The sequence below is a fragment of the Betta splendens genome, chromosome 5 (genome assembly GCF_900634795.4).
Source record: "Betta splendens chromosome 5, fBetSpl5.4, whole genome shotgun sequence".
NCBI classification, from domain to species: domain Eukaryota; kingdom Metazoa; phylum Chordata; class Actinopteri; order Anabantiformes; family Osphronemidae; genus Betta; species Betta splendens.
Window position 1 is genome coordinate 20,258,709 of NC_040885.2, and position 12,893 is coordinate 20,271,601.

Here is a 12,893-nt window from a genome sequence, read left to right on the forward strand (position 1 = left end):
ACTTCCACAGGGCTGACTTCCTCCTGGTCCACAGACCTTATTGCTGTAATCTGCTCACAGGCGTGTAGAGGTAATGAGTTTTGGATTCTTCCTCTGAGTCGTGTTATTTAAAATCCAATCACACAATGGCAGATGATTCACAGGACTGAAGCCTGCTATTGGTTCCTGCTACAGCCTGATGAGCTACTGGTCTGCTAGATCTGTTACACTGACCTTAAGTCAGCTTGGTGCCACAGGAAAACGCTGACTCAAAAACCTTCATAGGAAATAACAACAATAAAAAAATGTAAATTTTTTTTAGAGTGGGAACAATTAGCAGAGCAGGACCAGTCAGCTCACATTATTGAAAGCGTTTTCAGTGAGGTTCTGATAGTAACAGCACTCATTGTTCTGACAGAACCAAACTAGGTGAGCATACAGCAGAAGCTGGGCCGTGAACAGCAGCGTGAAGAGACGACACTCAAATCGCACAAACTGCCAGAATCAAAGCACACACATGACTCCAGCACATTTAAACCCTGAAGTCTGCTGTTAATAGCTTGAATCGTGGGTTCTGCCATGAGGCTCTCCTCTGGTGAACATTCTTTGAAATATTATTTAAGCAGAACAATCAAGGATGCTGAGGCTGAAAACCTGCAGCCTCCAACAAGCTTGCTCCGATGATACGCAGAAACAGGAAGTGGTCTTACCCCTGCTTTTCTCCATCCACCAGGATTCGAACCAGGATCCCTGTGACAGCCACCAGGATGGGGTAGTGATCCACACTTTCCAGCCCTGCAAAACAGACAAAGTGAGCTGCAGTGACAGGCTAGAGGTGCCTCAGGGTTAATGGGTGCATGGTCACCTGGAAGCCGCAGGTTGACCACTCGATCAAACAGGTTCTTTTCTGCTGTCACTCGGTTCAACACCTGGTTCAGCAGCTGCAGGAGACACATGGGTTCATAAGCAGGTTTATGCTGCTCTACTGCCACGACATCACAACAAAGGTTGTAACTTCGCCTGCTCCATGCCTGCATTCACTCATAGCTCCTGTAGCTTATATACTGTACTCTGGCTCTGTTTGTTCCACACATGAAGATATGACATCCTTCACTTGTCTTTTATTTTAAAGAGCAGCAACAGTTGGATTTTAAAGATCAGTATGGAACCTGCTGAACAGGAATTAGTGAATAGACATGCTTTGTGTTTCAGGATTAACACCAGCAGCTGCTGCTGCTTTGGGTTTCGTCCCTCAGCTCATTATGAATCCAGCAGTGAAGGCACCTGAGCCAGTCGTCTGAGGAGCAGTTCTGCAGATGGACGGGACCAGTCCAGGAAGATCTCAGGTACCAAAGTGACAGTCATCTCCAGCACACGCAGCAGGCTGACGGACAGGTCGAAGCAGGTGGCACAAACCTGCAACAAGGAGGAAGCAACAACAGGACAGCTGACCCAGCATAAAACGAGAACCACCTCAGAATAAACAACTCTAAGCAGCCAACCCTTCTGCTCCAGAATCTTATTCAGTTCTGTGCATCATTCCTAAATGTTTGCATGTTAATCTGTGTAAACGTCAAAGGTTTAAATAAGAGCTTGTAGTGAAACTGTCAGAGCCCTGCATCTGCTGAACTTATTCTAATGTAATCTAATCTGCAACAGACTTGTTCATTCTAATTTATTTTCTTTGTCTTGATTTCACAAAAGATTTAAACAGAAGCAACAAGCAGTTGAAGCTAGCCTTCTACGAACCTTGAGCTGACGAGTGTCCACAAAGTTCCTCTCTGGACGTTCTGCTGCCTGCTGGATCTAACAGAGACAATTGAAACTATTAAACACACATTACTAAGGAAAACAAGCGTGACACATCATCAACCAGATTAAATAGTCCTGCTATGGGTTTAACTGAGTATTTAATTAAAAGCAGTCTTATTAGCTGCTGACTCCTTTTAGGCTGTGCCTCAGAAGAACACTAACACCAAGAGAGGAATTGGACCCAGATTTCTGACTGAGGTCTGAAGAAGTCCCACCTCTTGAATCATGCCAATGAACTCAGAGAAGGCCCAGTTCAGCTGATTCAGGACACTGTTGAGGAAAGACGCAGCCATGTCTTTGTCTGTACTCAGCAACTCCGCCATGTGCCTTTGCAGGAGCAGCGATGGGCACGGTTCTGTACAAGCAAACAGAGAACACTGGGTCAACAGGTTTCTATTACCCTAAGTGAGACGATGCCTTACGAAGCTGCTGCTGTGCTGGAACCTGCAGAAGCGCACTACTGCTGAGGAAGTCTGGGTACTAACAACAAACAACATACCTGCAGGAACAAACACTCATGAAGTCACAATGTCATCACTAGTGATTCACACTCTGTCAAAGTCAGACACAAGTAGGAAACAGTAACTGCTGGGGTCAATGTGGCTGTAGTTCAGTTCTATGCAAACACTTGGAGGAGCTTGGTTGTTTCAAGACCAATGAACTCTCAGTTAGGAGAATTATTGATCACTTATCAGCTTTGTGATAGCTTCCACTTAAACACTGAGACACTAGAGCCTGGACAAAGTAGAACTAATGGACTGATTCACTATCTCTGTGGGGCCTGTCCATGCGCTGCCCGCCTATTAGCCAGTGAAGGCTTGAAGGGGCTCCAGCATGGAAGCACATAAATGACACCAATTATGCATTACTGATGTACAGACAAAAAGGAAAAGACATGGAGATCAGAGGTCCACAACACTGAGGCTGTGCTGGTAAGAGGAAAGTCTAGTCTAGCACCACAAACCACTGATTGAGACCCTGTCACAGAATAAACAACTGGAAAATCAGGACAGTGACTGGGAGTGACGGTAATAACTTACTTTGGAAACTAGCAATGGACAGATCCTCTGAGAGGCATGCAAATGAGAGGCACACACATGAAAGTCAATTAACATGCAGGAGGCAAGAGGCCAAGCAGAAAATCACATTTGAGTGGAAAAAGAAAGAAGCAGAAAAACAGCTTTGAAGCAGGCGGACAATGACACGGCACCAGCAGTCTCCAAAGGAAAATTTAATTAGCCAGGGAAAATATGTTTAAGAAGATTAAAGGCCATTTCATCAGCGTTTACACACACGGCTCATGAGTAGCTCAGCGTAGCGTAGCTTAGCATAGCTTAGCGTAGGGAAAGAGGAGCAAACTCATCTTAAAGTTGCCAGTATGGACGAAGAACGAACTATAATACAAATAAAAGTGTGAAACATCAAAGGGGTGAAAACCTATAGGCTGTACATGTCACATAATGAACCAACATGTACCATAAACTGTCACAGACAATGATGATTAAAGCCATAAATCAAACAGATGTTAAAAATAACCCTGCAGCCGACAGCAAGTCATGGCCTCAATTTATTTATGGAAATTCATGACAGAAGTCCACCTAAAACAGGAAAATCATGCACAAACAACAAGAAAGACAGGCACAGACGGAAAAAAACATGAGGGACAGACCAAGACTCAAACAAACAGCATGAAAAGTGAAGGAATCAAAATGAGGCAGAAACTATTGTATGCTTCAGTTTAATCTGTCTGCCTCACCAGCACTGACATCCACACTCACTCACAGACACCTACTCTGAAGGCTGGGCAGGTTGGCGTCCTCGGGTTTGGTTTTCAGGAGGTGAGGCAGGCGAGTGTATCTGTAGCCAAAACCACATCCCTGCAAAACATAACGGACATGTTAGCCACCCACGATCAGCTGCTGGGAACAGCACAGTCTTGATCGTCACCTCAGTGCCCTGTGTTGTGCTGGTCCTCATCACCTTCATGTCTGATAATAGGCTGACCTGTGACAGTGGGCCCTGCACTCCTGATCCTCCTCTCCCCATGAATGTGAATGAGTGCAGAGCGTGTGTGTGCTCATTTCTGGATGGGTGGATGTATGTGAGTACAGGATATGAGTGTGTTCATTTAGGGATGGGTGGATGTGGTGGACATGGAGCAGTTGGTGCTCCTGCTTCAGTTGGTCTCTGTTTGTTGGGTTTCCTCTCCTCGTGGTCTGAGGGTTCACAGGTTTGGTTCCAGCAGACTGAAATAGTCTTTGGGGGCGACCAGCATACTGAACTGGTCTGGACTGAACTGTGGGCTTCTCTATGGGAGCCAGGCTTGTTGTCTTTCTTTCACTCGCTGCCCTACTCTGCCTGTCCCCTTCTGAGGCTGACGTTACAAGTCCACGTGAAAACCACATGACCACATAAAAGGGTTACACACTACACCTTATACACATACTCTTCATGAAAAAGTAAACATGTCCAGCACATCAAAGAGATGAGCCCAATATATTTCAGTGATAAGGAAACAGGAATGTAGTTAATATGACAACTTCAACATTAGTGCATTTATTGTGTTATATCATCATTGCAGGAGGAAGAACGTTTGTGCTCACCCTCCACAGTCTGACCAGTATCCAGTTAGTCTGAGCCCAGGGCCTCTGCTCATACGGTGCCAACAGGTTTCTCATCATGGCAACGCGTCTGAAAACACAACATCCACAGAGCTAGAAATATGTGTGTGTTCCTTTAAATATCTTGTGTAGTTTTTGTCTGTATATAGCACTTTGGCCAACCATGTTGATTTTAAGGTGCTTTATAAATAAAGCTGATTCATCTGATGATTATTTTTTCGATTAATCAATTAAGCGGATAAAAAAAATGTAAAAAATATTATTTCATGTTTTGCTTTTTTAAACTAATCTTGCAGGTTAACGTTGTCTTTGTTTAATATTTAATGCTCATATGAAGAAATTAGGGCACAGCCTTTCTCTTGTTGCAGCTTGGTTTGTTTTCTCCGGCATTATCCTGCTGTCGCACTGCCCCGTAAAATGAGCACCCGACTAATCTATAACGGCATTATCATTTGATCAATTCCCATCATCAATTATTATCGATTTGTCGATTTGCTGCTGCAGCCCTAACCTGAGCTGAACTAAACCAGAGCAGAAGCTGAACTGAACTTACCCTGAGGTGAACCTGAACTAAAACTGAGCTGAACCTGAACTTAAGTAAACCCGAGCTGAACCTGAACGAGTTCAGCTCGAAAAGGAGTAAGAGTTTAATTTTAAACTCATAAAGGTCAGGATCAATATGATGGTCAGGGGGAACAACATGAACCCCAGTTCACCAACAGTTAATCGCCCCTAACTGCAAAACCAATAAACCATGAGTCTGGAAAAGAGGAAAGACAAATTAAAATTTATCAAACCAAAGCAGAGGAATAGAAAACTCACTGCTCCTCTGGGATCCTCTCCACAGCCTTGAGGGACTGTGGGTAACAGACATAGCTGGCCAGGGCCTGCATCAAAGAGTCCTTGATATCTGGGAGGAAGATGAAATAACAATATATTTATTACACAACAATGAAACTAACACTAGCACAATGACCTTTGACTAGCTTCTGGCTAATATAAGCTAAGATCTAACAATCCATGTTTAAAATGAGATTAACAAAGACCAGCAAGCTCAGTGTGAGGCTTTAAGCTGGCTACTGCTTCACACAACATTTAAGCACAGGCAAGACTATCTGTCAGTGTTGCGCTCAACAAAGCCAGATAAGTGTGATTAGGGATAGGCTTGGGTACGCTGCTGCCCTCTGTTAATGCTTCTCTGCAGGTTCTGACTCATCACATTGTAGGATGACATTTAAAGCTTTCACCAAAACTCCCCAGACAAACTTCCTCATGTAACTGAGCCCTGATACATCTGCTGAGACTGCTTGTCATTTATCAGTTCATAATGCGAGTACAAAGACTGCGAGTACTAAGCGTGCGTGCGTGCGTGTACCTGTTCCAACAATCCGTGGGTCAGCAAAGTGCTTAGCGAGGATGGCAGCCAAGTGAGTTAAAGTGTCTTCATACCCTGAGAGAAACGAAGAAGACAGAACATTCAGCTTGATCATCAGCTGCGGAACATGTATGTCTGTATGTGGAGACTGTCGTACAGACACTTTCAATTCTGGTAATGTTTGAAACAGGTTAGCCAGGGTTACCTGTTAACCCCTGTTCCATTTAAACTGTGTGGTTACACACGGAAACCACTTGTCTAGATCCAAAACATTATTGCTCATATCTGTATTAATCTTCCAGCAGATCACAAACATTAACTTCTCTGAGTCTGGTTTGAAACGAATCAGCTGCTGCAGCTGCTTCAATCTGGACAATCGTGTCTCATCTAAACACAAAGACCAACAGATTGTGGGGATGTTGTCGGTTGTCACCTGGCAGCTCCTCCATGCTGTTCGCAGGGCTGAAGTAGTTCTTAAGGGCGCTGTAAGCATTCATGGCTACGTTAAGGTAGAACTCTGGAGCAAAGGCGAACAAGGAGCCAGTGTTGTCAGCGTGTTCAATGGTCCGAATACAAACACACAGCAGCCAGTACACATCCAGCATCTTCTCCTAGACACACACAGACAGATGTAAGGGGACCAGTGAGGACATGAGACAGAACCTTGATACTGCACCTGCAGGAACCTTGGAGTAGATGGTTGCGTTGATCCAGGCCAGTCTCCGGCTCAGATGGTTCAGTTTCTCTGCAAAAACCTTATGACTCTTCTGCAGCTCGTCCAGGATGTCCGGTCTCTGGGGGTCACACAGCAGACAAACCGTTTGTGGCTCTGCTATTCCTGTGTTACAACCAGCTCATTGTATTGTTGAAATCTCATCCTGCGTGGAGCTAATTGGACAAGCTACAGTAATGAGCTGACAGGTGTGTTGGCTGGAGCGCAGCCAATTATCTTCAACCAAGCAGATCCGAACTAAAGGAAGAGCCTTACTGTAACTGTCAGCGGTCAGGACCAAGCTGGTTCAATTTAATGGCACTGTAGCTTCAGCTCAGTTGCGACTCAATTATTCTTCTATCATCCAATGTTTATTATAGGTGATGATATCTATTCTGTTATGTGAGGGAGGAAGATGAGTGATATAACAAAGGTTAACAGAGTTGGGGCTCCGCATGTTTAGACCAAACTCAGCCTTTTGGTGCTGAAAGCAGACGATGAAAGTTGCTGTAGTTAGTTGATGTGTAACAGCTTCACCAGATGAAACAAGTGACCTGGTTCTTACTCTTGCAGGGCAACGAGCGATCTTCTCTTCCGTGTCCTTCAGGGCCACAGCATATTCATGGACATCGTCTGACACCACCACCATCTGCAACCAAAACAGAACAGCAGTTCATAGCTTGTTTCATTACAACATGTCTATGGACATAATGTGCTAAAACCTGAACCCAACTGCTTTGCTTTTTGACGGTTTCTCTCACTTGACTTGTTTGAGACTTGTTTTCTGTGATTCAGAGTCAAATTCTAACAAACAATCTAAGTTCCAACTACTGCTCATTTACCAATGGGCTCTAATTTGGCTCTTTAAAGTCATTCTGCTTGTCCTTATATGATGAAGACAACTCCTGAAAATGAAACTGAACTATTACTTATTGCTGATGAATAAACTGTACGGATACATTCAAATTAACAGCCCTAAACCTTAACATAGTTTCTGTATAGTATTAACTGTAGTAAGGGACTGTTGAGAATTGTCATTCGGACATATTGTCCCCTATAGGCTAATCAATAACATAAACTGTTCAATAAAAACAGAAACACAAGCAGACACATGCACTGTTTCAACCTGTCAATTAAAAGCTAATGACATAACTAATCTATGTTGATTCTGATCTAGGAACAGCTTATCGTGCAGTTTGCTTCATTAAGCATAAAACCACAGTGGAAGACTATGGTAACAACATGCTAACATGCTGTTCAGGAAACATCTGGGGAGATCAGTCAACCTCAGATTCCCTCCAGCAACTGTGGACCCAGTCCTTACAAAACTAGTGTCTATCACACAGCAGGTCTGACAGCGCAGTGCTTGGAAAGCAAATGGGTTGGGAAGCTACACGTTTATCTCCATCGTCAGAGAGAAGACATTGGTTCTGTGTCACAGACAGAAGCTCACCTTTCCCAGCTGCTGATGAACACTCAGGTTGTACATCATCACGATGCCGTCCATGATCTCCAGCAGCGACTTGTCTGAAAACTGCTGATCCGGCTCCTCCAGCGGCCGCCCCAGCAGTAGGCCATCAGTTCCATGGCTTCCCTCAACTGCAGGTTGGATAGACACACGCTTACTTTTTATGGTCCGTTTTCTCACACTGCAGAAGCAGTTGATGATAGATACTCACTGTCCTCCTCGGTCCTCTGCTCCACAGCAAGAGTCCGGACCTTCACTTTCTCAGGCTGAGTGAGAGGACGTCTGGGATTCATCAGGCTGACAGCGGCTGTGCTCAGGAAGCGGTTGGCCCGACCCAGTGTTGGAGAACTTAACCAGCTCGGCCTCGCCAGAGCTCCACCCATTGCTACCGCACCAAATGGCCTCTGGAGATGAAAACAACAGGACAAAAAGACTTGCTTTTCTTCCTTTACAAACTGTAGGCGCAACGCTTTAGCTGGCATCTTGTTCTATCTGATTCTCTGTGTGCTCTTATATCCAGGCTGACCACAAAAGAACCACAAACCGGCGCTGCTCCGCTCTCCTCGTCCTCGTCCAAGTCGTCCATAGACGTGGCTTGGATCTCTGCAGGATCGATGATAATGTTGGCTTTACCCGCCAAGTCATCTGCACAAAATAAACAACAGGTATATTACTGTGAATAACCAAGAAAGGATGTGGCCCCATCAGACCCAACAACCCAGTGACATCATTAATCATCCAGACAAACACCACCAGATCAGAGCAGAGACAGACAGAAACGGACCTGAATACATCTGCAGGTGGTTTTAGATGAAAGTTAGCACTCGTGACAAACTAAAACATTTATCTGCTTTCTTCAAAATAAATTTAATTTTTTCAACTTCTGCAAGTTGACACCAGTAACTGGCCTGTTGACCGAAAACAACCTTGGTATTCAGCCATATTGATCCACAAGCTAATCAATGAACTGGGTCAAGCTTGATTAACAACAGATGACAACACGGGCAGCCAGTTAATGATGGGAGCGTTCATAGAGGCCTGAGTAGATGCTGACTGGACACAAATAATGACCAGAGAGAAGAAGAATGAAGTCTGAGTTTTACAGCCAGACGGGTTTATCTCGTCTGGCTAAGGAGGCTTGTTTCCAAGCGTTTCCATAGTGGAAGAAAACTCATGACAGAGACAACAAACCCACTGTACACCGACAGTAATGAGGTTGTTCGGCATGAAACTCTCTATTTAACAAGCTCTTTAACTCTGAATGTAACTTTGTGACGTGCTCAGCCGCCTGTAAAGCTGCTGCATTTTCTATATGGTTGTTTTAAATTCTGTGAGGTTAATTTGCAAAGTGCCTTCAGATGAGGTGTGTTCTGAACTGGCACAATACAAACACGGTGAACTGGACTTTGGTTGGACTTGTTGAACTTGTTGTCCAGGTTGCTGGTGGTTGGTGAACAGCCTCATGTTGAGTTGATCTGGAGCTGACGTTTGTGTGTCTTCAGCAATAGACTGACAATACATCTATACCTGAACCTTTAGGTTCCAGCTGATGATAACAACCGACTGGGCTTTGCTTTCCTTTTCTTGTCTATTTGATTATTATAATATATAATCCATGCAGGGCAAAGACGAATGGGAGCCCAAAGACGAAAACTCAGGCAAACGGCTGAGGCGGCGCGTGTATGAACAAGGCTGCCTGTCCACAGTTGTTGGGCACAAGCCCCACCTGTACCTCTCTCATGGAGTCTGACCGTTTAAGCAGACACATGCACGTTTGTGGCTTGCTGGACGTCATTTTGCAAGCCTCTGGCAGTGCTCTTCCTGTTTCTCATTGCACAAAGGTGGAGGTAGTGGTCCTGCTGCTGGTTTGATGCCCTCCTATGGCCTTTCTCCACGTTTCCTGATGTAAGGATGGCCTGTCTCCTGGTAGCGCCTCCATGCTCTGGACAATACGCTGACAGACACAGCAAACCTTCTTGCCACAGCTCGCAATGATGTGCCATCCTGGATAAGCTGCACTACCAGAGCCACTTGTGTGGGTTGTAGACTCCATCTCATGCTACTACTAGAGTGAAAGCACCGCCAGCATTCAAAAGTGACCAAAACATTAGCCAGAAAGCAGGAACTGAGCAGTGGTCTGTGGTAAGTGTTTTCCTTTTATTTTTTGTGAACATCACATACTGTATGTTTGTATGTGTTGACTGCCGTACAGACACTTTCAATCCTGTGTGATTACAGATGCACCGACCTTTGAGTGTTTTCTTCAGGTGGGACAGGAGGCCTCCCAGTCTCTGCAGGTCAAAATAGTCCACTTTCCCATTGTAGAAGAGCTGTGGAGGAATGTATGAATCTGCAGAGACCAAGAGTTGGGACAAACAGTGACAATGAAAAGCAGAGTGAAGAGACCACATAATATGACAAGCAGGAAGGACTCACAGCAGAGGACACTAAACTGAAGAGAGGGCAGAGATAATGAGGAGTGAAATTAACCTAGAGAGAAATAAATCAACTGAGCTCAACTGTCCTGAGACTGGACTCGAGGGGGGCAGCGCCTCACTCTCATACACACACACAAACACAGGATTTAATAGAGGAAATTAAGGACAAAAGCTGAGAAGCCTGAACATAAGGACGCGGATCAATCATATCAACATAGTAGAGAACAAGCCTATTATCGTTATTATTGAGCCTAGACATCCTCCTGGTCACATGACACACTGAACAGGCTCCAACCTTTCAGTCTACACCTGGTTCTGTTGCTGATGTGTTGACTTGTTCTGGTTCTAAATGAAGCTCAAATAAAACCAAACTGCACCAAAGCTGCTTCTGAGGCTCAGCACTTGGGTCTGTACCTTCACTGCCGATGCTGACTGGACTTTTGCGGTTGCCGTCGTCCCAGCAGGTCCTCACAGCTGTGATGAGGCGGTGCAGGAAACACACCATGTACTCCGGAGGACACAGAGCTGTGGGGTGCTGCTTAAACACACACACACACACACACACACACACACACACACACAATATCCATATTTACAAGCAACAAGGGCAGAACTGCTGAAAACCGTCTACTACATCACCAACTGTCACCATACGGCTCCTACCCCTCTGTTGCTGGCGTTTTCTTGGAGGAACTTCCTGAACTTGTTTAGGAAGATGTAGCGCGAAGCTTCACCCTGGAAGAGACAACACATCAGGCTAAAACTCTCACTGGCTGAAGTGTTACTTAACTACGAAGATGCTACAGAGGAAGTCAATTCATCCGAGAGCCAAAGTATCGGACTTCATGTTGTTTACGTACCACAGTCTTGTCTTTGTTGTTGAGAAGCAGTCTGAGGATCTGAACCTGCAGATCCTCTACCACTATGAGGAGAAACAGATAAGTCATTTTTATTTCCATGTTCTCATCAACAACTCATCTGGGAGTTCAGTTGGCATTAAATACAGATGTAACATTCACAACAAACCTCCCAAAAACAAATAAAACTTTAGACTAAACTCCCTGAAGAGACATTAGACAGACGTATAGTCAAGCTTTACAGAATTACTCCCCAGGCAGAGGTAGGATCTCAATGAGGTGTAAGTAATAAACTTCTGTGTTTAGAACCTGCTCACAAAAGGTAGTGGCTCATCCACAATTAATAAATTTAAACCTTCAATCCTCTTCTTCAGTCTCTGGCAGCCTCGTTCATACGCGCGCCGCCTCAGCCGTTCGTCTGAGCTTTCGTCTTTGGGCTCCCATTCGTCTTTGCCCTGCATGTATTATATATTATAATAATCAAATAGACAAGAAAAGGAAAGCAAAGCCCAGTCAGTTGTTATCATCAGCTGGAACCTAAAGCTACCAACAGACAAATGGGACTCTACCTCCTTGTCAAAGTGGGTTGGCCACCAGGTGGTGGGGATCAGCTCTTCGAGCCCAGCCTCTTTAACCCTCAGAGGAGTCTTGATGTAGAAAAACACGACTGAACGCAGAACATCAAACGTGGAGCTTGGTTAAGGGACTAACCTCCACCCCTGACAGGGTTTGAGCATCACTGCTCCACATATGAGAGCTCTAATGATGTATTATGAGGATATAAGACATTGTTGAGCAGGTACTTCCTGGACTTCTCATGGTGTAGGATGGCTGTGGTGAGACGCAAATAGTGGATCTAAAAAGAAATCAACAGAGACATAAAGGGCTCCGGCTGGAAACAAACTAGTCCAACTGTTTGATGGACATTTATTTTCAGATACTTTGTGGAACCTCATCCTAAGTGACAGGTCCAGTTCCATAGCGCTCCTTTATAAAGATGTGGAACAGGTTCCAGACATCAGACCCTAACTTATGTCCTACCTGAAAGCCCAGGTCAGGGATGATGGGGGAGAAGCGGTAAGCTCTCAGCAGAGACATCATCAGTTGTTTCAGACACTCGTTCACCTCATAGTCCTACAAAGAAACACCGGTTGGTTCATGTTTAACTTTTCACACTGAGGACCTTTCTGTAGATGAGGTTCCTGAAATGTCCTGTAAAATGGAATTACCTCCATTAGCAGCCAGAAGAGATCCAGAAGCTGCTGTATGAGCGGATGCTCATCCACTGACCCTCCTCCCTCCAGGATCCCCAACAGGAAGTTCATCAGCACATCTTCCACCAGGTAAACTTTACACTGAACAGACATTTAGACCATTACCAGAGTCAGAGACAGGAGAATGGGCAACAATCTGCTGATTTCTAAAGGAGTATAGTTCCAAACTGAAATGACAAAGAAAGCACTGGAACTAAAAGTTTTGTTGCTTTTGAACAATGCAGACGGTTGTTCTTGATTTTGATAAATTCTCACAATGGAACATGAAGTGCTGGCTCCACAGTGAACACTGACTACAGAGGTCTCTAAAGTCACTGATGTTTTTGTTTCTATTTTCTTCTGCCATACAAAAGATTT

General features: G+C 44.7%; 1 protein-coding gene across 9 annotated transcripts in view; it reads right to left on the minus strand.

The window, feature by feature from the left end:
• Positions 1 to 12,893, minus strand: part of LOC114855172 (E3 ubiquitin-protein ligase RNF123) — a 62,828-nt gene that overhangs the window by 38,631 nt on the left and 11,304 nt on the right. For 8 of the 9 annotated variants that reach the window (XR_008694802.1, XR_008694800.1, XR_008694801.1 and 5 more), the window contains exons 13-37: positions 12,492 to 12,617; positions 12,304 to 12,396; positions 12,045 to 12,118; positions 11,832 to 11,949; positions 11,618 to 11,717; positions 11,266 to 11,327; positions 11,069 to 11,140; positions 10,820 to 10,940; positions 10,216 to 10,317; positions 8,512 to 8,612; positions 8,179 to 8,371; positions 7,953 to 8,098; positions 7,065 to 7,148; positions 6,474 to 6,581; positions 6,221 to 6,398; positions 5,788 to 5,862; positions 5,235 to 5,322; positions 4,395 to 4,482; positions 3,584 to 3,668; positions 2,832 to 2,858; positions 2,007 to 2,146; positions 1,729 to 1,785; positions 1,264 to 1,395; positions 845 to 920; positions 690 to 774 (exon numbers count right to left, since the gene is read on the minus strand). Coding sequence is in view for 5 of the 9 variants with exons in the window: in XM_055509107.1 (XP_055365082.1) it covers positions 690 to 774; positions 845 to 920; positions 1,264 to 1,395; positions 1,729 to 1,785; positions 2,007 to 2,146; positions 2,832 to 2,858; positions 3,584 to 3,668; positions 4,395 to 4,482; positions 5,235 to 5,322; positions 5,788 to 5,862; positions 6,221 to 6,398; positions 6,474 to 6,581; positions 7,065 to 7,148; positions 7,953 to 8,098; positions 8,179 to 8,371; positions 8,512 to 8,612; positions 10,216 to 10,317; positions 10,820 to 10,940; positions 11,069 to 11,140; positions 11,266 to 11,327; positions 11,618 to 11,717; positions 11,832 to 11,949; positions 12,045 to 12,118; positions 12,304 to 12,396; positions 12,492 to 12,617 (2,531 nt within the window). In the remaining 4 variants the exon portion in view is untranslated. The remainder of the gene's footprint in view (positions 1 to 689; positions 775 to 844; positions 921 to 1,263; positions 1,396 to 1,728; positions 1,786 to 2,006; positions 2,147 to 2,831; positions 2,859 to 3,583; positions 3,669 to 4,394; positions 4,483 to 5,234; positions 5,323 to 5,787; positions 5,863 to 6,220; positions 6,399 to 6,473; positions 6,582 to 7,064; positions 7,149 to 7,952; positions 8,099 to 8,178; positions 8,372 to 8,511; positions 8,613 to 10,215; positions 10,318 to 10,819; positions 10,941 to 11,068; positions 11,141 to 11,265; positions 11,328 to 11,617; positions 11,718 to 11,831; positions 11,950 to 12,044; positions 12,119 to 12,303; positions 12,397 to 12,491; positions 12,618 to 12,893) is intronic. The other variant, XM_055509108.1, reaches the window with a different exon arrangement.